The sequence below is a fragment of the Meleagris gallopavo genome, chromosome 9, assembly GCF_905368555.1.
Source record: "Meleagris gallopavo chromosome 9, MGAL_WU_HG_1.1, whole genome shotgun sequence".
Lineage (NCBI taxonomy): Eukaryota > Metazoa > Chordata > Aves > Galliformes > Phasianidae > Meleagris > Meleagris gallopavo.
The window spans coordinates 16,211,969-16,232,419 of NC_139412.1; the positions used below are offsets into that span (position 1 = coordinate 16,211,969).

The 20,451-nt window shown below is 52.3% G+C and overlaps 5 protein-coding genes across 10 annotated transcripts; 3 read left to right on the forward strand and 2 right to left on the reverse strand.

The window, feature by feature from the left end:
* Positions 1-612: 612 nt before the first annotated feature.
* LOC100543476 (testis-specific serine/threonine-protein kinase 6-like) lies at positions 613-1,647 on the reverse strand. Its single transcript, XM_003208461.4, has one exon. The coding sequence runs from the start codon at positions 1,441-1,443 to the stop codon at positions 613-615; it is 831 nt and encodes a 276-aa protein (XP_003208509.3). The 5' UTR covers positions 1,444-1,647.
* Positions 1,648-3,856: 2,209 nt separating this feature from the next.
* LOC146543792 (uncharacterized) lies at positions 3,857-6,726 on the forward strand. The gene is made up of 4 exons (XM_085230600.1): positions 3,857-3,962; positions 4,328-4,441; positions 4,744-6,046; positions 6,347-6,726. Exons 1-4 carry the CDS (start codon positions 3,882-3,884, stop codon positions 6,724-6,726), a joined length of 1,878 nt encoding a protein of 625 aa, XP_085086726.1. The 5' UTR covers positions 3,857-3,881.
* A 1,284-nt stretch (positions 6,727-8,010) lies between these two features.
* Positions 8,011-10,830, reverse strand: LOC104912211 (testis-specific serine/threonine-protein kinase 6-like). Of its 3 annotated transcripts, XR_014884949.1 has the most exons (3): positions 10,492-10,830; positions 9,046-9,184; positions 8,016-8,943 (listed from the first exon to the last, which is right to left on the reverse strand). XR_014884949.1 is itself a non-coding variant. In XM_031554703.2 (2 exons), the coding sequence occupies exons 1-2, from the start codon at positions 10,502-10,504 to the stop codon at positions 8,588-8,590; spliced, it is 369 nt and encodes a 122-aa protein (XP_031410563.2). In that variant the 5' UTR covers positions 10,505-10,830; the 3' UTR covers positions 8,016-8,587. The 3 variants fall into 3 exon arrangements, 1 of the variants encoding a protein (XP_031410563.2); XR_014884950.1 differs by lacking the exon at positions 9,046-9,184 and having other exon boundaries at positions 8,011-8,943; positions 10,128-10,830; XM_031554703.2 differs by lacking the exon at positions 9,046-9,184.
* On the forward strand, positions 10,782-12,528 carry C1GALT1C1 (C1GALT1 specific chaperone 1). Of its 4 annotated transcripts, none has more exons than XM_085230520.1 (2): positions 10,782-10,908; positions 11,134-12,528. In XM_085230520.1, exon 2 carries the CDS (start codon positions 11,139-11,141, stop codon positions 12,093-12,095), a length of 957 nt encoding a protein of 318 aa, XP_085086646.1. In that variant the 5' UTR covers positions 10,782-10,908; positions 11,134-11,138; the 3' UTR covers positions 12,096-12,528. The 4 variants fall into 4 exon arrangements, with proteins under 4 accessions (XP_085086646.1, XP_010713751.1, XP_010713750.1 ...); XM_010715449.3 differs by having other exon boundaries at positions 10,837-11,039; XM_010715448.3 differs by having other exon boundaries at positions 10,837-11,026.
* A 2,385-nt stretch (positions 12,529-14,913) lies between these two features.
* Positions 14,914-19,992, forward strand: LOC109369105 (syncytin-2-like). The gene has a single exon (XM_085230522.1). The coding sequence runs from the start codon at positions 18,627-18,629 to the stop codon at positions 19,575-19,577; it is 951 nt and encodes a 316-aa protein (XP_085086648.1). The 5' UTR covers positions 14,914-18,626; the 3' UTR covers positions 19,578-19,992.
* Positions 19,993-20,451: the final 459 nt, after the last annotated feature.

Below are 20,451 nucleotides of genomic sequence, written 5' to 3' on the forward strand. Positions count from 1 at the left end.
GAAAGATAGAGCCATGGGGGTGACCGTGATTGCTAGGCTGATTGCCCTCTGTGCCAGCATGTTTCTTTCTCATCCGGTATCTCTTGGCGGAGATTTCAAATGCTGTCATTATTCCATGCCTGCAAGACGTGGTGGAAGTTAAGGCATGGATCTGAAAGCCACCCCAGAACTTCTGGGTCGGTAATGCTGTTGGATTGCTTGTAAACATTCTGCTGTGAGGGTTTTTCTTTGTTTGTTTGTTTGTTTGTTTTTGAGTATTCCTGTGTGATCTAAAGCTCAATACAGGGCGGTGGCTACCAAAGCTGGATCAGTGGGAGAGCTTGGACCCGGCCCCTCTATTTGCTTAGCCAGCCACTTCTAGTGCAAGCAGCTCTGTGGTGTGCTCTAACCCCTCACTCAACGCAGTTACCAGAGCCTGAAGCCTAACCAATGGCAGGTTTATTCATCTTCTTTGTGAAGGGGTTTGAGCAAGTTCTTGACCAAGTCTTGCCAGGACTTGAAGTTTAATCCCACCCACACCCTGCTACTCAAACTGCTCAAGAGGTTTTCTTCAACGGCATTTATTGCACCAAAAGGTGGCTGTCCTGACACATTCTCTGGGAAGGATTCCCCTTAGACATCCCCCTTCAGCCAGCTGTTGCTGGCCACCTGCTCCACGCTGGGCCGGGAGCATGGTAAGAACTGCAGCAGCTGGACAATGAGGGCCTGGCAGGGCTCTGGCAGCACGGACACCCCCCTCAGGTGCAGGACCCCATCCTTCTGATGCTGGATCACGTTGCAGAGGCAGCCGTGGAAGGGCAAGCAGCCAGTCACCATGGCAAAAAGGACCACCCCCAGGCTCCAGACGTCCAACTTCTTGGCATCATGGGCGTAATGCAGCCACATCTCCGGGGCCACGTAGGCTTCTGTTCCGCAGAAGGTGGTGCTCAGTTCTGGGTAGCTGCTCATTTCCTTGCTGAAGCTAAAGTCAGCAATCTTGGCCCGGCGGCCATCAGCGCTGAGCAGTATGTTCTCACACTTGAGGTCACGATGCACGATGTTGCGGTCGTGGAGGTAGTGCACGGCTCCCACAATCTGCACAAAGATGTCCCGGGCGTCGGGGATGCAGGGCAGCTTGCCCAGCTGCTGCGGCCGCTGCTGCAGGTTGATGGCTGCCGCCTCCATCACAATGTAGACCGTACTGTTGGTCAGCTCAAAGATCTCAAAGATGAGCACGATGTTGGGATGATCGAGCTCACGCAGGATGGAGAGCTCCCGGGGCAGAAACTTCTGCACGAATTCTGGGGAGGCCCTTCGCTTGTCCACCCTCTTGATAGCTAGGGGGACCGTGTAGTTGGTGGAGGTGGCCGCCCTCACCATGGAGAACGTACCCTCTCCTAAGGTCTCACCCAGCGTGAAGCCCAGCTTGTGGAGTAGCTTCTTGTCTGCATCAGAGTTTGGCATTTTAGCTGGTCCGGATGGGATAAAAGTGTGTCCGCAGTCAGCCTTCACAAACCTGCAGTGGTTCCACGGGTGCCTGTGGGGCTGAGGGTCCACCCAGGCATCGTGATGAAGTGTGGCAGTGTCTCACTGTGACTGTGATGTCAACGTGATCCGACGGGTCTGCACTGTTCTTGGGTGTCCCAGCTTGTCATGGACACACACTGGGAGAACTTCCAGCTCTGAATATTTTCATTTTTTTTACCTGTTTCTGCTCTTGAGTTGTCAGAACAAGGATTGTCTGATGATAAGAGTTTAGATGTGAGTGTTCTGGAGCAAATAATCAAATAATCACTTTGGAGACCCACAGCTATTTTCTGCAGGATATTGATTGTATTAAAATCAGAACTACACAAAATGGCACCAGAGGGTGATTTGTACCACCACTAATTACAGGCCACTTTGGCCTGATGTCAGTATTTAGTTTTTGATGATGACAGTGCAGGAAATGGTTTTTCAAGGTGGGCTTTCAGCTTGGTGTGGTGTGGATGGGGAGCCTGGCCTTTCAGGAGAAACAGCGTTGGGAACTTCTTTGAGTTACACTCCCCTGGTTTTAAGCAAAAATGATAAAAATGATAACTGCGAGGCGTTCTCTTGTTGCAAGTTGGAGTTCACCAGGAGTGGATTCAGAAGAAAGGAGCAGGAGGCAGAGAGCAGGAGGGGAGAGGAGGCGCGGGCAGTGCCTGAGGGCTGTGCAGTCGGGCAACAGCAGTGACTTGCTTGAAAGTGGCCCCTCTGCTCAGCTTCTGCTCACAAAACACACCAAAGCCTTGGTGAGGCTGCATTTGTAGTACTTTACTGTGCTTCCACCCAGCAGTTTAAGAAGATGTCCTTTGCCTGCTTTTGGCACAAATGCTCTGCTGCTAATGGCAGAGGGCATTTCCAGGTCTGTAGGGGAGCTAAACTACACGCCGATGGTTGCCAGGAACTCCACTATTTATGGTTGTGTATTTCCTCGGTGGGAAGACAGCAGCTAATCTGTGGGTGCCCAGCCTTTTGGCTTGGCCGGGCTGCTCCCAGGGAAGAGGGGCTGCCTCGGTTTCCCACAAACCAAGGTGTCACTCGGGCTTGATGGCCATCTCAGCAGTTCTCAGGGAGCTCTCAAGGTGCTGCTCAGAGATTTTAGATCAAATTTTATTCCTGCTGTGCTTCATCCTTGAGAGCAGCTGCTCACACATGCACATGTACTGCCACGCAGCGATGGCGTGAGTAAGGAGCGACTGCAGAGCAGGGGATGTTTTTCTCTGGAAGAAGAGACCTGATCAAATTTTTGAGTAGAACACCTGATTGCAACTCCATACGCTCTGTTCACAGGTATTGTATTTCTGTCGACTGGGCACTGAGAACCAGAGACAGGCTGTAGATACCACCTTCCAGGGTGAACACAGAAAGGAAGGGCGGACACTATGATGATTAGAGGGCTGAAGCACCTCTCCTATGAAGAAAGGTTGAGGGAACTGGGCTTGTTTAGCTTGGAGAAGGATCCAGGGAGACCTCATTGTGGCCTTCCAGTACTTGAAGGGAGTGTGCAAACAGGAGGGAGAATGGCTGTTTACGGGGCTGGATAGTGACAGGACAAGGAATGGTTTTAAACTGACACGGGGAGGTTTAGGTTAGATGTTAGGAGGAAGTTTTTCACACAGAGGGTGGTGAGGCACTGGAACAGGTTCCCCAAGGAGGTTGTGCATGCCCCAAACCTGGAGGCATTCAAGGCCAGGCTGAATGTGGCTCTGGGCAGCCGGGTCTGGTGGTTGGCGACCCTGCACATAGCAGGGGGTTGGAACTAGATGATCATCGTGGTCCTTTTCAACCCAGGCCATTCTATGATTCTTTAGCAAGAGATGGCTTGAGAAGGTGAATGCTAGTCCAAACGGGGGCAGATCCCAGGACAGTGGGAACCGGCAGCTCCAAAACAGGAATGGAGTGCCACTGGAGGCTCACTGCTGGACGAGGGCAGCACCCTGGGGATACAGGACATGCTTTAGGTGGAAAGACTTCACCAGCACGGGCGGCCCTGAGAGCGCTGTGTGCAGTCTCGGGTGCCCAGCACATGAGAGTGTCAGAGGTACGGGAGAGCCCACAGAGGACCACCGGACTGAGTAAGGAGAGGCATGGCAGAAGAACACAGCGGACCCTGCTGACCCGTGCCTTCCTGTGGGCATGTGAGCGGCTCTCCCTAGGGCAGCTGCTAGCACATGGGCCTCTGTGGGCCCACAGCCACAGCCAGGGCTTTGTGATGGTGGGCAACACCACGCCCAAAGGCCATTGTGACCTGGACGGTTAACTACAGCAACGACATCCCTGGCAGGGCCAGAGCCCTGGGGTGCTCACTCCGAGGAGAGCAGCTCTGTCAGGAGGCAGCAGCTCTTCTGGGTGCCTTTCTCTGGTCTCCGGACGAGGACATGGAGATGCCAAAGGAAGAGGAGCCTAAGGCTCACTCTCAGCCCAACAAAGGGCTGCCGAGCGTACAGGAGCAAGATGAGGTGAGGCTCAGGGAGTGAGGGAGAGACCAGCAGCATGACAAGATGGTGTGGAGAGCAGCAGGAGGAGGGATGTGGTGTTGGGGAGAGCCAACCAGCTGGCCCTGAGCACCTTACAGCCTGAGCACTTACAGCTTCCTGACACCTGGGAGCATCTCCACACAGAGCCAACGATGCCTGGGAAAGCCAAGGCCCACATGGCCCTGGAAGCTTGGAGACGAGGGGCAGAGAGCAGCTTGGCCACGCTCAGCTTTGCCATCCATGGCCAGGAGCTGCCTGGCCACACGTTGGGCCCAGGTCCGGTGGCACAGTGGGTGCTGTCAGGGCCAGTATGGGTGCCTCAATCCCTCTCCTTCTCTTCCTCACAGGTGATTCACGGGCCACCTCACACGATGACAGCGGGCAGCCAGAGCCCAGAATCCACCCTCCAAGAGGACAGGCTGCCGCCGCTGCCATCTCCGCGTGGCAGCCACCAGGCACAGGTAGGGAGCCCCAGGGAGACCAGGTGGAGAGGCTGTCTCAGCCCTGCCAGCCGCTGACAAGCAGGCAGCTGACAAACAGGCAGGACATGCTAGAGGAGACAGCGCGGCCGTCTCCATGTCAGTCTAAGCCAGGAGAGAGAGGAGCTGCCCTCTTGCCAGTCAGCTCTGTGGAGCAGGATGGCAGCGGCCCACGCAGCTGCGCCACAAGAACAGGTTGCAGGAGCATTTGCAGCAGGGCCATGGAAGGCAACACACGGAAGTGCCCAAAGTAACTCGGCCTTTCTCCTTGCCTTCTCTTGCAGGTAAATGATGTGGAACACAATGAGATGCTGTCCCACGGAAGCGTCTTGCAGGGAGACACGGCCAGCGTGCCCACCTTGCCACCTCTGCCAGAGCAGGCAGTGGCCCAGGCAGCCGCACCACAGCACGTGCCTGCAGCTGACACACCAACATCTGCCAGCGGCATCCGCGAGCTGCCTGATCTGCCAGCAGCAGCCTCTGCCTCCAGCGGCAGAGGAAGGGAAAAGGCCTTTGTGCCTGAAGCCCCGGGCCATCAGGAGCTTTGCACAACTGCTCTGGACGGCCTTGGCAAACAGGACGAAGCAGCAGGATTGGGCAAACAGAAAAGTGCTCCACCAAGCCCAGCCGTCAGTGGTGCAGCAGTGGAGAACACTGTGCAGTCCCCCCTGCCACAGGTCCAGACAGAAACTGTGTCTGATGCAGTCAGACAGCAGGACCTGACACAAGCTCAGCAAGCAGCGGGAGCAGCAGAAGCAGACGAGGCCCAGGAGGCCACAGAAGGAGTGCGCGTCACTCCTCCATCAGGGCCTGATCCCGAAGAGCTTGCAGCAGCAATCACTGCCCACAGAGAAGCTGTGCCCGCTTTCGCAGGCAGGGGCTACGCGGCAGGGCACCAGGAAGGGTCTTGGGCCGATCGGCACTCAGCAGTCCTGAAGCCGTGCATCCAGTGCCAAGTGATGGGCGCTAGGCTGTGGCTGCACCATGAGTCTCGAAGGTCATGTCGAAAGATCCTGGCACAGAACACAAAGCTTCTGACAGACATGGCTAAAAGTTGTGCGGCCTGTACCGGGCAAAGCCTGGACGACTACTGGGAAATAACTAAGCAGATGAAGAAGACAAGGAAGCAGAAAGCAGGGCAGAAACGCCCGTGTGTTCCACAGCATGAGCCACGGGACACGGCAGAGGAGGATGAGCTGGGAGAAGGTGATGACGAAGAGCCAATAATCCAAAGCCACTGGGTCAACCCCAGGACCGCAGCCTTCCGCCGGGACCCGCAGGCTTCTCCTCAGCAAACGCCCGGCTCTTCCAGCATCACCGACACAGAGGTTTCGGGAGAGTCAGATGGCCAGGCACAGAGCACAGCTCTTCTTGCGTCAAGGCAGGAAGATGCCAAGGCTGGAGCTGAGACGCATGATGGCCATGGGATGCCAGCATCCACGCCAACAGTGGAAGAAGAGAATGCTCCAGCTTCATCTCTCCTGAGCGAACAGAGCACAGCTGCGAGGGATGAGAGCCAGAGGCCTTGTCTGCACGACCCAACAGCCTGTGCCATTTCTCTGCCGGACACAGCCCAGGCCATGGTGAGTCCAGCCGTCGGGAAGTGCTGGAGGAGACAGGTGGGCCGACCCCCTGTCAGACTGAGCCGCACCGAGCGTGGTCAGCTGTCGGGGCACGGTGGGGGCTGCTGCAGGGAGCCCCCAGGCTCAGCAGGTGCCACGTGAGGAGCTGCCCTCTTCCCAGCCGGCTCTGTGAAGCAGGGTGGCAGCGGCCCATGCAGCTGCGCCACAAGGACAGGTTGCAGGAGCATTTGCAGCAGGGCCACGGAGGGCAACACAGGGAAATGTCCCAACTAACTTCTTTCTTCTTGCCTTCTCTTGCAGACAGTGAACAAGCTGGAAGACAACGAGACACTGCCCGGCAATGGGGTCCCGCAGGAAGACACGGCCAGCATGCCCACCTTGCCACCTCTGCCAGAGCAGGCAGTGGCCCAGGCAGCCGCACCACAGCACGTGCCCGCAGCTGACACACCAACATCTGCCAGCGGCACCCGCGAGCTGCCTGATCTGCCAGCAGCAGCCTCTGCCTCCAGCGGCAGAGGAAGGGAAAAGGCCTTTGTGCCTGAAGCCCCCGGCCAACAAGAATCTCTCCCGGCTGCTGGCGGGAGTCGCGGTGAGCGCCGGCCACGGCGCAATCTGCTCAGGAGGGCGCTTGGGCGTCTGTTCAAGGTTTGCTGCTGCTGCTGCATCACAAGACAGGAAGAGTAGCGGTGTTGGGCCACCAGTATCAGGCGACTTCTCAGAGCTGGTCGCTGGCCCTCAAGGAACTGTGCAGCACCCTGAGCCATCATCACAAGACATAGCAGGACAGCACACAGTATCACGGTGATGTGCCAGAAGAGACAGTGGTCGCTTCACTGGGCAAGAGTCCCATTCAGGAAGGGAAATATCCCATTCCTAAAGATTCCTGGTATACAGATGGGTCCAGCGAAGGCAACCCGAGCCAGTGAAAAGCAGTGGCATACCATCTCTCCACTGAAACAGTCTGGTTTGAAGATGGGGCCACCCAGAAATGGACTACTCATGCCTGACCAGAGATGTGTGGCTAGACATACGGAATGCGGTTAAACACAGGACCATACATGTCCACCACGCTCCTGGTCGCCAATCTCTACATGTGTGCTGGACAAAACACCATGTGGGCAGCTGCTAAAGCTGATATCGCCCAGGCATGCCGAGACTGCGACACTGGCTCCAAGATGAGACCAAAACCATTGCCTGAGACAACAGCCCATCTTGCTAGAGGACACAGTCCTCGCCACCGATGGCAGGTCGATTTCATCGGGCCCCTCCCTCCGTCTGAGGGGCTGGGATATGCCCTCATCTGCGTCAGGTCCCTTCCAACCCAAGCCATTCTGTAATCCCATGTGACTCTACAACTGTGCTTTAAAACTTCTCTGGTTTTCAGATCTTCGGTCAGATTGTAGTTCAGGCTTGATAATAAATTCACCAACACTTAATAGTCCAGAAAGACGTTTGAATTCTCTCGCCAACTCCTTATCTCACAAATTCATAAGAACTGGGCCTAAGAATTCATAAGAACATAAAAAGCAGACAGCTCTTTTCCAGCTCTGAATAAGGGATCCAAATTGCCTAACTACATTTAACACAGACAAGAGGGCACTCGCACCCCATGACACGGTTGCCCCCAGCAGCTGTGCTAGCTCCACCCCTGGAGGTTCCTAAACTTTCACCAGGCAAAATCCCAAGCAAGTCCCAAGTGCCACGGTCTGCTCCCACAGCTGGCTCTGCCTGGAGAAGGAACGTTGGGCTGGAGACCTCTGGGCTACCAAGATGACAGCTGTTTTTACTCTTGCAGACACACAGACTTTGCAATGAGTTTGAGTTTGCAAGGGTGAGCATAGACCCATGAAAACATGGGACAGCAAGCAATGCATACATCTGGCAATTACATTTTGGCTACTGCTGACTTCTGTTCTTCACAACAGAAGCACCTGGAAAGATAGAGCCATGGGGGTGACCGTGATTGCTAGGCTGATTGCCTCTGTGCCAGCATGTTTCTTTCTCATCCGGTATCTCTTGGCAGAGATTTCAAATGCTGTCATTATTCCATGCCTGCAAGACGTGGTGGAAGTTAAGGCATGGATCTGAAAGCCACCCCAGAACTTCTGGGTCGGTAATGCTGTTGGATTGCTTGTAAACATTCTGCTGTGAGGGTTTTTCTTTGTTTGTTTGTTTGTTTGTTTTTGAGTATTCCTGTGTGATCTAAAGCTCAATACAGGGCGGTGGCTACCAAAGCTGGATCAGTGGGAGAGCTTGGACCCGGCCCCTCTATTTGCTTAGCCAGCCACTTCTAGTGCAAGCAGCTCTGTGGTGTGCTCTAACCCCTCACTCAACGCAGTTACCAGAGCCTGAAGCCTAACCAATGGCAGGTTTATTCATCTTCTTTGTGAAGGGGTTTGAGCAAGTTCTTGACCAAGTCTTGCCAGGACTTGAAGTTTAATCCCACCCACACCCTGCTACTCAAACTGCTCAAGAGGTTTTCTTCAACGGCATTTATTGCACCAAAAGGTGGCTGTCCTGACACATTCTCTGGGGAGGATTCCCCTTAGACATCCCCCTTCAGCCAGCTGTTGCTGGCCACCTGCTCCACGCTGGGCCGGGAGCATGGTAAGAACTGCAGCAGCTGGACAATGAGGGCCTGGCAGGGCTCTGGCAGCACGGACACCCCCCTCAGGTGCAGGACCCCATCCTTCTGATGCTGGATCATGTTGCAGAGGCAGCCGTGGAAGGGCAAGCAGCCAGTCACCATGGCAAAAAGGACCACCCCCAGGCTCCAGACGTCCAACTTCTTGGCATCATGGGCGTAATGCAGCCACATCTCTGGGGCCACGTAGGCTTCTGTTCCGCAGAAGGTGGTGCTCAGTTCTGGGTTCTGACTTCTGTTCTTCACAACAGAAGCACCTGGAAAGACAGAGCCATGGGAGTGACCGTGATTGCTAGGTGTTTTTCTTTGAGTACCAAGAGCTGTATATGGAGGTTCTTCTTCCTCTCCCTCTATCTCACCTTGCTGTCAGACACAGCAGCAAGCAACAGACTCCTCAAAAGACAGCCGTGGCATTACTTCTTTCTCCAGGCAGACACATATTCATTTCCCATGCTCCCATTCCAGTAGCAGCTCTACTACTCAGTGTGACAGGAGGCCCTGCTGGCAGAGCACCAGTCTACAGTGGTTGGCATTGATACTCCCTGTCTTGTCTCTTACATGAGGCTAGCCATGGATGCAGGAGAGGATCTCTCCTGGGACCAAGCAATTTGCAGATGGCAACACTGAGAGGAAACAGTGAGACACCCTTGCAATCAGTTTGTCTCCTGTATTTCCTAGCATCAGATAAGTATTCCTGGGGTCTCTGAAAGAAATATGCAAGCAGCTAAAAAGGAGAACACCAATGCAAGGCATAAGAAGCAGATTAACAGTCATTTTACTAATGGAAAATGCTAATCCTAAAAAGCCTACAATTGAAAATGAAGTCTGATGTTTACAAGCAAATAATCATCCAGAATGTAATAACTGTTCTATTTGGCTCCAGGAGTTTAAAATCAAAGTTTTTGGAGATCTGGCAAAGTGCAAAAACAGCACTCTCAGCCTGCAGGCTAACTGCTGTGACTGGATGCTACAATACAAGGAGTAAAACATCCTTATAGTGCCACGTATCAAACATCTCTGTGATTGTATTATGAAGGAGTTTGTTTACAGCTTGAGAAGCACTGCAAAGAAGCTGTCAGCTTGTGGGTACTTGGGTAACATCTCCCCATGCAACCTCTGATTTGACATTCCTGTATTTTTGATTCACAAAAATCTCTATTTTTGGTCAGTAAGAAAAACCTAGATGTGGCCTGTGAAAATAAAAAACTGCAAACTGTTATCTATGCAAAGGGAGTATCAGACTTTACCAAGCACCCCTGAAAACTACCAAAAGTTTACAGAGGTCATAAGCTGGGCTCACATGTACACAGGAACATGTCACATTCAGTAAAACCTGGAAGCGAGTTAAAATTAGGTCAAATTTATTTATGTGCCTAATAATATATTGAGAAGCATAGCTCATTCTGGAAGACACGCTTAGATAATAGGTTTATTTACTCACAAGCCTACAGTTACAAAATCCAGTCAGAAACCTCGCCCACCGGGCACTCCTTGTGCCCAACTCCTGTCAGTGCCCAGAGAAACCAGCACAACTCAGCTCAGCACGAAGCCCCACCCACTGCCCGCCACCCAAAGACGCCCAACAAATCCAGGGGGGGCCCTCAGCAGCACGCACTCCTCCACACTGGAACAGGTTCCCCAAGGAGGCTGTACATGCCCCAAACCTGGAGGCATTCAAGGCCAGGCTGGATGTGGCTCTGGGCAGCCTGGTCTGGTGGTTGGTGACCCTGCACATAGCAGGGGGTTGAAACTACGTGATCATTGTGGTCCTTTTCAACCCAGGCCATTCTGTGATTCTATGATACCTGCCGGCCTCATCACGGCTACACGCGTAGAAGAGCGCCAGATTTCAGAAATGCACCGGGACAAAACAACAGGGCAGATCTCGCCCACATTTTAATGAGGCCCTCCAAACCGAACGATGCGTGCGGCACCACAGCTGCCACATCAAGGACAGACGCGGTCCGGCAGTTCGGCGCGGTGAGAGCAGGGGAACGAACCGGCAGCTCGTGAGGGAGCGGTGCCACCCGCTGTTCTCACCCGCTCCGCTCCGTCCCCCCTCTTTCCCCGCGAGATGGCGACGCCGCCCAGCGACCGCCGCGAGGGGAGCCGGGAGTGGAAGGCCCGGCTGCACTTCCGCCGGAAACAGGAACAGGTTCCGGAAGGGGAACCGGAAGTGGCGGGGCGCGGCGCGTGCCCGTGTCCTGGCACGGGCGGCAGCGGTGAGTGGCGGCGGCGTCGGGCCTGGCCCGGTTACCGGCGGCGCGGGGGAGAACGAGAGCGGGCACGGCCGCGGCGGCTGAGGGCCAGGTGGGACCCACCAGCCCGGTGGGACCGCGGGTGAGAGCGCGAGGTGCGGCGGGCGCGTTATTTGCCGCCACGCTTAGTACGGAAATGGTGGGGTGCGCCTATCCCTTATCGGCACCTAAAGCGCGTCTCCTTTCCAGGAACAATGCTTTCCGAAAGCAGTTCGTTCATGAAGGGCGTGCTGCTGGGAGGAATCTTCTGCGTAGTGGTCACGCTTCTTGGACACGTTAAGATCGGCCATGGGACCAGAGCACGTCATCACGAGCACCATCACATTCAGGCTCCCAACAAAGAAGAAGTGTTAAATCTTTCGGAAGATGAACGACTGGAGCTCAGCCAGAGCATCCGCGTTTACTGCATCGTCCTCGTGAAACCCAAAGACATTGGGCACTGGGCTGCAGTGAGAGAGACATGGAGCAAGCACTGCGACAAGGCAGAGTTCTACAGCTCTGAGAACGTTAAAGTGTTTGACGCTGTAGTCCTCAACACAAATGATATGTGGACAATGATGAGAAAAGCTTACAAGTTAACCTATGAACGTTATAAAGATGAATTCAACTGGTTCTTCCTCGCCTATCCAACAACATTTGCTATTGTTGAAAATCTCAAGTATTTCTTACTGAAGAAAGACCCTGCACAACCTTATTATATAGGCCACACTATGAAATCTGGTGACCTGGAGTATGTAGATGGCGAGGGAGGAATTGTCTTAAGCATTGAATCACTAAGACGACTCTCACACGTTTTTGAAGACTCTGACAAATGTCCAGAGCAAGGCGGTATGATTTGGAAGCTCTCTGAGGACAAACAACTAGCAGTCTGCCTGAAGTATACCGGAGTGATTGCTGAAAATGCAGAGGACTCGGAAGGAAAGGATGTTTTTAACACCAAATCAGTCAATGCTCTCATTAAAGAGGCAATGGCCAGTCGGCCTGAGCAGGTGGTGGACGGCTGCTGCTCAGATATGGCCATCACTTTCAACGGGCTGTCTCCCAACCACATGCACGTGATGATGTACGGCGTTTACAGGCTGCGGCCCTACGGTCACACTTACAGCGACGCGCTCGTCTTCTTACCCCCTGCAGGTTCAGACAATGACTGACGTCTTTCAGAGAGGAGATGGGACCAAGGAGGCAGCTGTTCTCATGGCACGCATTTGTACAGACACTCAGTTTTCTTATCCGATCGTACTCGTGTACATTTTTTGCACAAAGATTTGGTAAAGCTCTTAATTTTAAAAGAGAAAGTTGAAAGTTCTTCTTCCAAAGTCTTTTATACAGGAATGATTCTGGCTTTTTGACAGTGCTGGAATGAACAATAAAGGAATTGTTTGGGATAAAAGGAAATTAAGTTTATGGGGGGGGAGGGGCAGGTATTGTATATCTTAGTATTTATTAATGAAAAGTCAAAAGAACTTTAGTCTGCTATAAATATATTTTTGCAAGATTTTGATTCAATTCTTCCAGACACTTCCGGAATGTCTTTATATCTTTTTAAGATGTATCAATAAAACTGACTACAGATTCAGTCTAAAAGTCCAACTTTTATGTGATTTCCTTTATGCTGAAGCATAGAGCAGCTTGAATTATACTGGTTAGACAGCCCATAAGTGCACCTGTTGCTTTATGTGCAATCTCCTAACTCAGAAACAAGCTAGCAGGAAGCAACTGACAGAAGAAATCTATTAAGTTAATGCAGAATAGTATCAAGCAACCTTTAGACTGCCTTTCTTAATCTCACAAAAGAACGAGATAACTACATGTGAATATTAGCATTACATAAATATTAGCATGGTCAGGTAGCCTGTTAGCACAGAAGTAATTGTTCATTTAAAGTTGTTAAATAAGAATATTAGAATAAAAGTTCTGTTAGTTTTCAGTGTTAGAGGTGCTAATAGTGTTTACACGGAAGAAGTTGGTTAGCTATGAATACAAGTTTGAAGTACAGCTCTACTTACAGACATTTCTGAACAGTAAGGTGCAGAAAGATCAACGTGCCTCCACACTCAGCCTTTCTTTGTTCACAGTGCCAAACACATTAAGTGCACAAAAAAATGGACAGAACTCTCAAACTGTGAGTGCTCTTATATGCACTTGAAATCTCTGTAAACCAGTTACAATTAAGTGGCAATAGACAGCACTTTGGTGTGTTTACTCTATTTAGAATCCACTTACCTGACCCAGACATTACCAAGACTTAAAGTGGGACCACCTCGGGCTCCACTGGTACTACATTACCTATAGAAGAGCTTAGAACACATGAGGTTAGACTGCAGAAGAAAGCTGTGCTATCTGTAATGCTTCATCTTAGCTTTAGCTGCAGCGGGGGAGGAAAGGTTGCGAACGAGCTAATCCAGAGCTGATTAGTAGCAACAGTATTTCGTTCTGAGCAACATTTTTTATTAAGAATGGCACCAAGGCAGCTACCACGGCTGTTTCAGAGGAGACGTAGGGACAGGGTGAAAGAAAAAGCAAGCCACAGGACTGAGTAGCTCATTTTATACACAAAGGAACCACTGAGGCACAAATTGATTCCCCACAGCACTAACAAATTAGTGAGGTTATGGCACAGCCTTTAAGATGTGTAATTATGTCCACTATTACTCTGAAAGGAAGGTTTGAGGTGACTCAACTTCTGGCTGCAATATAGTGGTGTAGGATACAAAAATTATGGTGGTATTACATGTATACTTTCAATATACCTTATCATTTTCAAAAGCAGTCTTGTAAACAATTTTACAGAAGTAATTTAAGAGTAGCACATGTTAATACTTCAATCTCTTGTGCTGTAATTCGACTTCAGAATTAGATTGAGAACTCTATCCTCTGCCACTATCTGCTGTAAAGGGCACAGAAATGAAACATGCAGGGCACTGCACACAAAAAAAATCAAGCCCTAATGTTGTATTAGGCGATATGCGAAGTGTCGGTTGTAACGTGACAGGGCCTCTCCCTATGCCCCTTTCCTGCTATGTGACGTTGGCAAAAGGCGGCTGCGCATGTATATGGGCGGGGACACGCGGTGCATGTATAAGCAAATGAGCGCTACCAATGAACGCCGTTCTGCCTCGTATCATGTTGGTGTAGACAAAGGGAAGATGGACCAGGCGGGGCGCAGGGCACGGGGCACAGAATGCTGGGCGCTGGGCCTGAGGGCAAGGCAGAGGGCAACAAATGGTGACCCCGACGTGATTCGGCTCACCTCGAGCCTTATAGCTACGCCCGCTGACTGCGTGACGGACGCAGGAGCCCGCCGCGGTTAGGTGGTGGAGGAGCCGGAGGGGCTGACCCTCTGGGGCTACGCAGCGCTGCAAATTATCCCACGGCCGCAGTCGCGTGTGCGTGGAAGGGCGGAGGGATGATCCCGTCATTAAGGTATTGCTTCAAGCTTGTAAGACCTATTGCGGCAAGTCCACTCCTTCTAGGAAGGACGTGGCTGCCGTCCTTATACTCCTCGAGGAGGGGCTCTTAAATTCCCCCCACGAAGTATGTGACCCTGGGAGGTGGGATTCGCTAACCACGGCGCTCTCCCAGAGAGCTATGTCAACCCAAAGGGCGGCAGAATTAAAGACTTGGGGTCTGATTTTGGGAGCCTTGAAAGCCGCGAGGGAGGAGAAAACTGCCGAGAACCTCGCGAAGGAGCTTTTAGGCCTTGGTTCAGGGGGCGATTCGCGTGAGGGGCCGGGGGGAGCGGGAGGCGCCGAGTCCGCTGGGTCCCCTAGGGCCCCACCACATGACAAGATGGCGCCCGACGGATCAGCCGCGGAAAAGAAGGAGAAACAGCCGCCGTCGCCGCCATCGGCACCACCCCCATATCCTTGCTTGTATCCTTGCGCAACCTTCGTGAGAGGGAGGGCACAACGCGGGGGGGGATGGATTGGTCGGCGGCCAAGCCGCTGCCGCTGACACCACCCCCTGCTCCCGCGCAACCCGAGATAACCCCGCCTCTCCGAATACCCCCCCCCAAGTGACCACGCCCCCCCCCCCCGACTCATCAGGGTGAATGGGAGTGTCTAACGGACAGAGGGAGAGCCCCATTTACGGATTGGGAAAAGATAAGGGAGGAGTTAGGGGCGGCGGAGCTCTTGAGCGACTGCAGAGCGTTTCCGGTGGAAATTACGGTCGTAAACAGGGATGGTACGCCAGAGAGGCCGGTGCCCATGAGGCCGTTGGTGGGCCCGGTGCCAGGGACCCTCTTGGGGAGGGATTTCCTCGACGGGCTCGGGGCGCGCATTACAAATTTATGACTAGGGCCACTGTCTACCAATTGGGGGTGTGACATGCGGTCCCCTTGCGCTGGAAACGGGGCGCTCATCCTGTTTGGGTAGATCAGTGGTCTCTCCCTTCTGGCAAACTAGCAGCGCTTAAACGATTGGTACAACGAGAGTTTCAATTAGGCCACTTGGAGCTATCACTTAGCCGTTGGAATACTCCTGTCTTCGTAATCCAAAAATCATCGGGATCATTTCGACTCCTACATGACCTCCGCACAGTTAATGCCCAGCTTATCCCCTTCGGCCCTGTCCAACAGGGTGGTCCTTTGCTCTTGGCTATACCGGAGGGATGGCCCTTGATGGTCATCGACCTCAAGGATTGCTTCTTTTCTATCCCCCTTGCGGTGCGGGACCGAGAGGCCTTTGCATTTACCGTGCCAACTCTAAACAATCGGGCCAGTGGAGAGATACCATTGGAAGGTACTCCCACAGGGCATGACGTGCTCCCCCACCATATGTCAAATTGTGGTGGGAGAAGTAATAGAACCCGTTAGGCAATCGTTACCCAATTGCAAGCTCATCCATTATATGGACGATCTGTTGCTTGCCGCCCCACACGAGGTCGAACTGCTGAAATTGGAAGAGCTAGTTACGGCTGCCCTGACGACCGCGGGTTTCGTCATCTCCCCATAAAAGATCCAAAAGGGGCCAAGGATTGAGTTTCTGGGGTATCAGTTTGGCCCCTCAGGGGTGGCCCCTGAGGGGTTGAACATAAGACCCTGTGTCAACACCCTATGGGATCTGCAGAAACTGGTCGGGGCAATACAATGGGTTCGAGTGCCACAGGCATTCCTCCGCGATTGATGAAGCCCTTCTATGAAGGGCTCAAGGGGTCCAATCCTAAGGAAGAGAGGTTGTGGACCCCAGAGATGGATGCAGCCTGGAAGGAAATCCTGCAGACCTGCACCTCTAATGTCCTCGCCCGATGGAAACCAGACCTGCCATTGGAGGGGGCAGTCACAAGATGCGAGGAGGGAACTGCGGTGATTTTGGGGCATGCCTTGAGCTCTAAGCCGCGACCCCTTTGGTGGGTTTTCTCAATACAGCCTGTTAGGGCCTTTACTCCATGGCTCGAGCAGTTAGCCCTTATGCTTCGGAAGATCAGGCTTGCGGCCGTTAGAGCCCTGGGAAGGGAACTTGATCTCATATATCTGCCAAGTGCCTTCAAGGCTACCCAGCCTCTCCCCGAGGAGATCCTGATTGCTCTTTAAGATTTCAATGGCAAGATTGTCTATTCTGATTCACTACCTATCTTCGACCTAGCTAAGCCACTTTGGGTCTCCTTGAAACTTAGAGTGCTGGATACCCCATTGGAGGGACCGACTGTGTTCACGGACGCCTCCTCTGCCACAGGTCAAGGGGCAGTTGTCTGGAGGAGCCCCGATAGCAGGTGGCAGTCCCGGGTATTAGTTGATAGGTTGGTCAGCGTCCAAATGTTAGAGGCCAAGGCGGTCACGATGGCCCTAGCTCTGTGGCCCCATACACCTTGCAATGTTGTGACAGACTCTGCCTTTGTCATCAGACTCCTGATCCGAATGGGAAAAGAGGGACTGCCGAGCACGACTGCGGCCTCCCTCTTGGAGGACGCTCTTGCGGCCAGGTCCACACCTGTGGCTGTACTTCACGTTCGCAGCCACTCCGAAGTACCAGGGTTTTTTACTATGGGAAATGCGATCGCGGACAGATTAGCAGGGACGCAGGTCTTAACCTTGCAGACGGCGTGCGATCTCCACTCCACCCTGCATATAGGAGCGCAGGCACTGGCTCACGCCTGCTCGATCCCACTACTGCTAGCGCGTGAAGTTGTTCAAGCTTGCTCGCACTGTAACTCAGCACCCACCATTGGAGCAGGGGTCAACCCCCGCGGTCTTGCCCCATTGGAAATTTGGCAAACGGATTTTACCTTAGAACCTCGCATGGCACCGAGACAGTGGCTTGCAGTTACTACCGACACGTCCTCCTTTGTCACTGTCGCCACCCAACACGCACACACTAACTCCTCTGCAGCGCAGCACCATTGGGCAACAGCTATAGCGGCGCTTGGAATGCCGCACCAAATCAAGACTGACAATGGGTCTTGCTTTGTATCACGGTCAACCCAGGAGTGGCTATTGCAATGGGGAATCTTGCACATTACGGGGATTCCTGGCAACTCACAGGGCCAAGCTATTATTGAAAGAGCTAACCGCTTCCTCTAGGACAAGATTAGTGTCCTTGGGGAGGGGGAGGGACACATGGGCAGGATTCCAATAAGCCGGCAAACAGAAATCCTGGCTCGGGCGATATTCGCATTGAATCATTTTGAGCGAGGAGAGAATAACCGGACTCCAATCCAAAAACATTGGCAACCAAAAATATTGAGCGAAGGACCCCCAGTAAAAATTAAGTCAGATAATGGTTCCTGGGAAAGAGAGTGGTCCTTACTGGTGTGGGGTCGTGGGTTTGCTGCAATCAAACACCAGGAATCAGGAAAGATCCTTTGGATTCCCTCTAGGAAAGTTTGACCAGACACTAGCAGAGACTGATTAGGCCATGAGTGATTTTATTTACAGGATCTGCTCCTCGGGAAGCCCAGGCGCCCTTCGTCTGAAAGATCTGGCTTGGCTGCTGCACCTTGCGTCCCCAGTTGCTTCAGGGGAATGATGCTTGGCAATTCGGGGCTGGAGTCCTCTCGCTCTGGGGGTCTAACAAGGGGTGAAGAGTCCGACAAACAGTTGTTGCTGCCAACGAGAAGTAATATTGGAATCTTGGGGTTGTGTCTCTGTATTATTTTATTGGACATAATCGGTGGGATAGAAGGGGCTCACCATATCCCACAGCCACTTGATGTATGGGTAGAGTGGGCCAACAGAACGGGGCAGAAGGATTTCTGCCTCAGTCTGCAAACGACGAGCTCTCCTTTTCGCACCTGCCTAATAGGGTATCCCGATATCAGACATCCTCAATGGGAGGAATACGGGGGAAATAATGCGTGTTTTAAAAGGGTCAACAAGACATTTATGAGCGTAATCAGACAAGAGGTTAAAGACCGGGCGGAAATAACCCAGTGTCTGCTTAAGACCCTCAATGTATCCCTTACTTGGGATCCCCCTGAATTAGACATACTGGGGTCCCAAGAGGTGGGGAATGAGACATGGACCTCGGCTAACAATTAGATGTTCCCAGCCGCCTGCATATCATTTGGGCATTGGCATATACCGGGTGTACGAAGAGATGCCCTGCGGTACATTTTGGGCCCAAACAACCCTTATTGGGATATTAAGCGCAACGTGACCAAACGATTTGTGCTGGTCAACCCATACAACCCCGCTTACAAGCAATGGGGGAGCTACTGTGGGTTTTCTGCCCCAATGAAGTATAATGACAAGGGTAACTACCAACAATTGCAGCTACGGGTCAGCGATCTGGTTTGCTAATGGAACTTCTCATAACTTCACGCTTCCAAATGGCAAAAATAGGACCTCACCCCCCTGCGTACGCTCGAGGGACGGCTGTTGTTTCGGCTCGATGCCACTTGATCCTCCGGTACTCTGGAATAATGACACCGCCAAGGCGTTACCCCCGGGCCTATTCCTTATTTGTGGGGACCGTGCTTGGCAGGGCATCCCCCAGAATGCTTTAGGGGGCCCATGCTATATAGGGAGACTTTCGGTACTGACCATTAATCGTACAACACTGGCCAGTATAAGTAATAATGGCTCCAAAACCGTGCGAAGAAGGCGGTCACTGCAGACGTTAGGCCCCGAGTGCGGGGATGAAGTGAGATTCTGGGGGCTTATGGCGCGCATCTTTGCGTCCGTACTTCCGTTTTTTGGGACGACGCATGCGCTCAAGGAGATCGAGCGGTTGGCGTGCTGGGCAGTGAAGCAAGCCAATGAAACATCAGACCTTTTGGCAGAACTCACAACAGATGTCGACGGAATGAGGCAGGCGGTTGTCCAAAATAGGGCTGCCATAAATTTTTTGCTTTTGGCCCAGGGTCACGGATGTCAAGACTTTAAAGGAATGTGCTGTTTCAATTTGAGTGACCATTCAGAGTCTATACATAAGAGATTACAATGGCTGAAGGCACACACCGGGAGGATAATGATACAGAACGATCCATTGTCGGACTGGCTGCGCAACCTTTTTGGCAATTGGGGCTCATGGCTAATCCCTGTGGCCGAAGGATTTTTCTTGGCGCTGATTGCAGTTTTGATTCTGCTTATGATTATCCCATGCTTTATACGATGCGTTAGCAGCTGCCTTGAAAAGATACTCGATGCCTTTAGGCAGCGTATGGAATATCATAGGATTCGTGAGGCATTATAGAATGATATTTTTAGTTAGCTTGCCGTCACGCTGTAAGGGGGCAAGGCTTTTTGGGCATGGGGAGGGGGAGATGTTGTATTAGGCGATATGCGAAGTGTCGGTTGCAACGTGACAGGGCCCCTCCCTATGCCCCCTTCCTGCTATGTGACGTTGGCAAAAGGCGGCTGCGCATGCATATGGGCGGGGACACGCGGTGTATGTGTAAGCAAATGAGCGCTACCAATGAACGCCGTTCTGCCTCACATTGTATTGGTGTGGACAAAGGGAGGATGGACCAGGCGCGGCGCGGGGCACAGAATGCTGGGCGCTGGGCCTGAGGGCAAGGCAGAGGGCAACACCCTACCATTAGTAAAATACAAGTGTTAGAAAAGAGACTTAAAATATTAATAAATACTTCCAGAGACAGAGTTATGAACAGTAGACCTTAATGTTTTCTTAGTTTATTAAATAATTCCATGGCACAGTCTGTTTTTCCATAGACACAGCTTTGGGTATGCAGTCACTGAACAAAGCGGTGGATTACTCAGACAAACAGTGCTCTATAACCACCTGTGCAGGTGTACCTGTGTAGCAGTTCCAGAAGTCCCTTTGATCCTTTCTGAAGCTCCACTTGGCTCTAGAGCTACGTTTTGCTATCGTGCCTTTGTTAGTGATTTTATTTCTGCTCCTAAAGTAAGGTGCAAACGGGGAGCAGTGCATCAGGCACCAACTGGCACGTACTGCATTTGGAGTATGACTACCACTGCTGTAAATGCCACTGTAAGGAGAGCGATATCAGGTAAGTTGAAAATTTGAGCTTATATATATATTCTTAAGTTATGATCTAAGATAGAAGAATTTATAGTCCACATATGACTTTATGTTCTTTAATCCT

Bases quoted from the DNA above. Each gene is read 5' to 3' on its own strand.
- LOC100543476 (XM_003208461.4), bottom strand. From the start codon at position 1,443: ATGCCAAACTCTGATGCAGACAAGAAGCTACTCCACAAGCTGGGCTTC.
- LOC146543792 (XM_085230600.1), top strand. From the start codon at position 3,882: ATGGAGATGCCAAAGGAAGAGGAGCCTAAGGCTCACTCTCAGCCCAAC. The intron at 3,963-4,327 runs GTGAGGCTCAGG...TCTTCCTCACAG, and splicing joins GCGTACAGGAGCAAGATGAG to GTGATTCACGGGCCACCTCA. The intron at 4,442-4,743 runs GTAGGGAGCCCC...CTTCTCTTGCAG, and splicing joins GTGGCAGCCACCAGGCACAG to GTAAATGATGTGGAACACAA.
- C1GALT1C1 (XM_085230520.1), top strand. From the start codon at position 11,139: ATGCTTTCCGAAAGCAGTTCGTTCATGAAGGGCGTGCTGCTGGGAGGA.
- LOC109369105 (XM_085230522.1), top strand. From the start codon at position 18,627: ATGACAAGGGTAACTACCAACAATTGCAGCTACGGGTCAGCGATCTGG.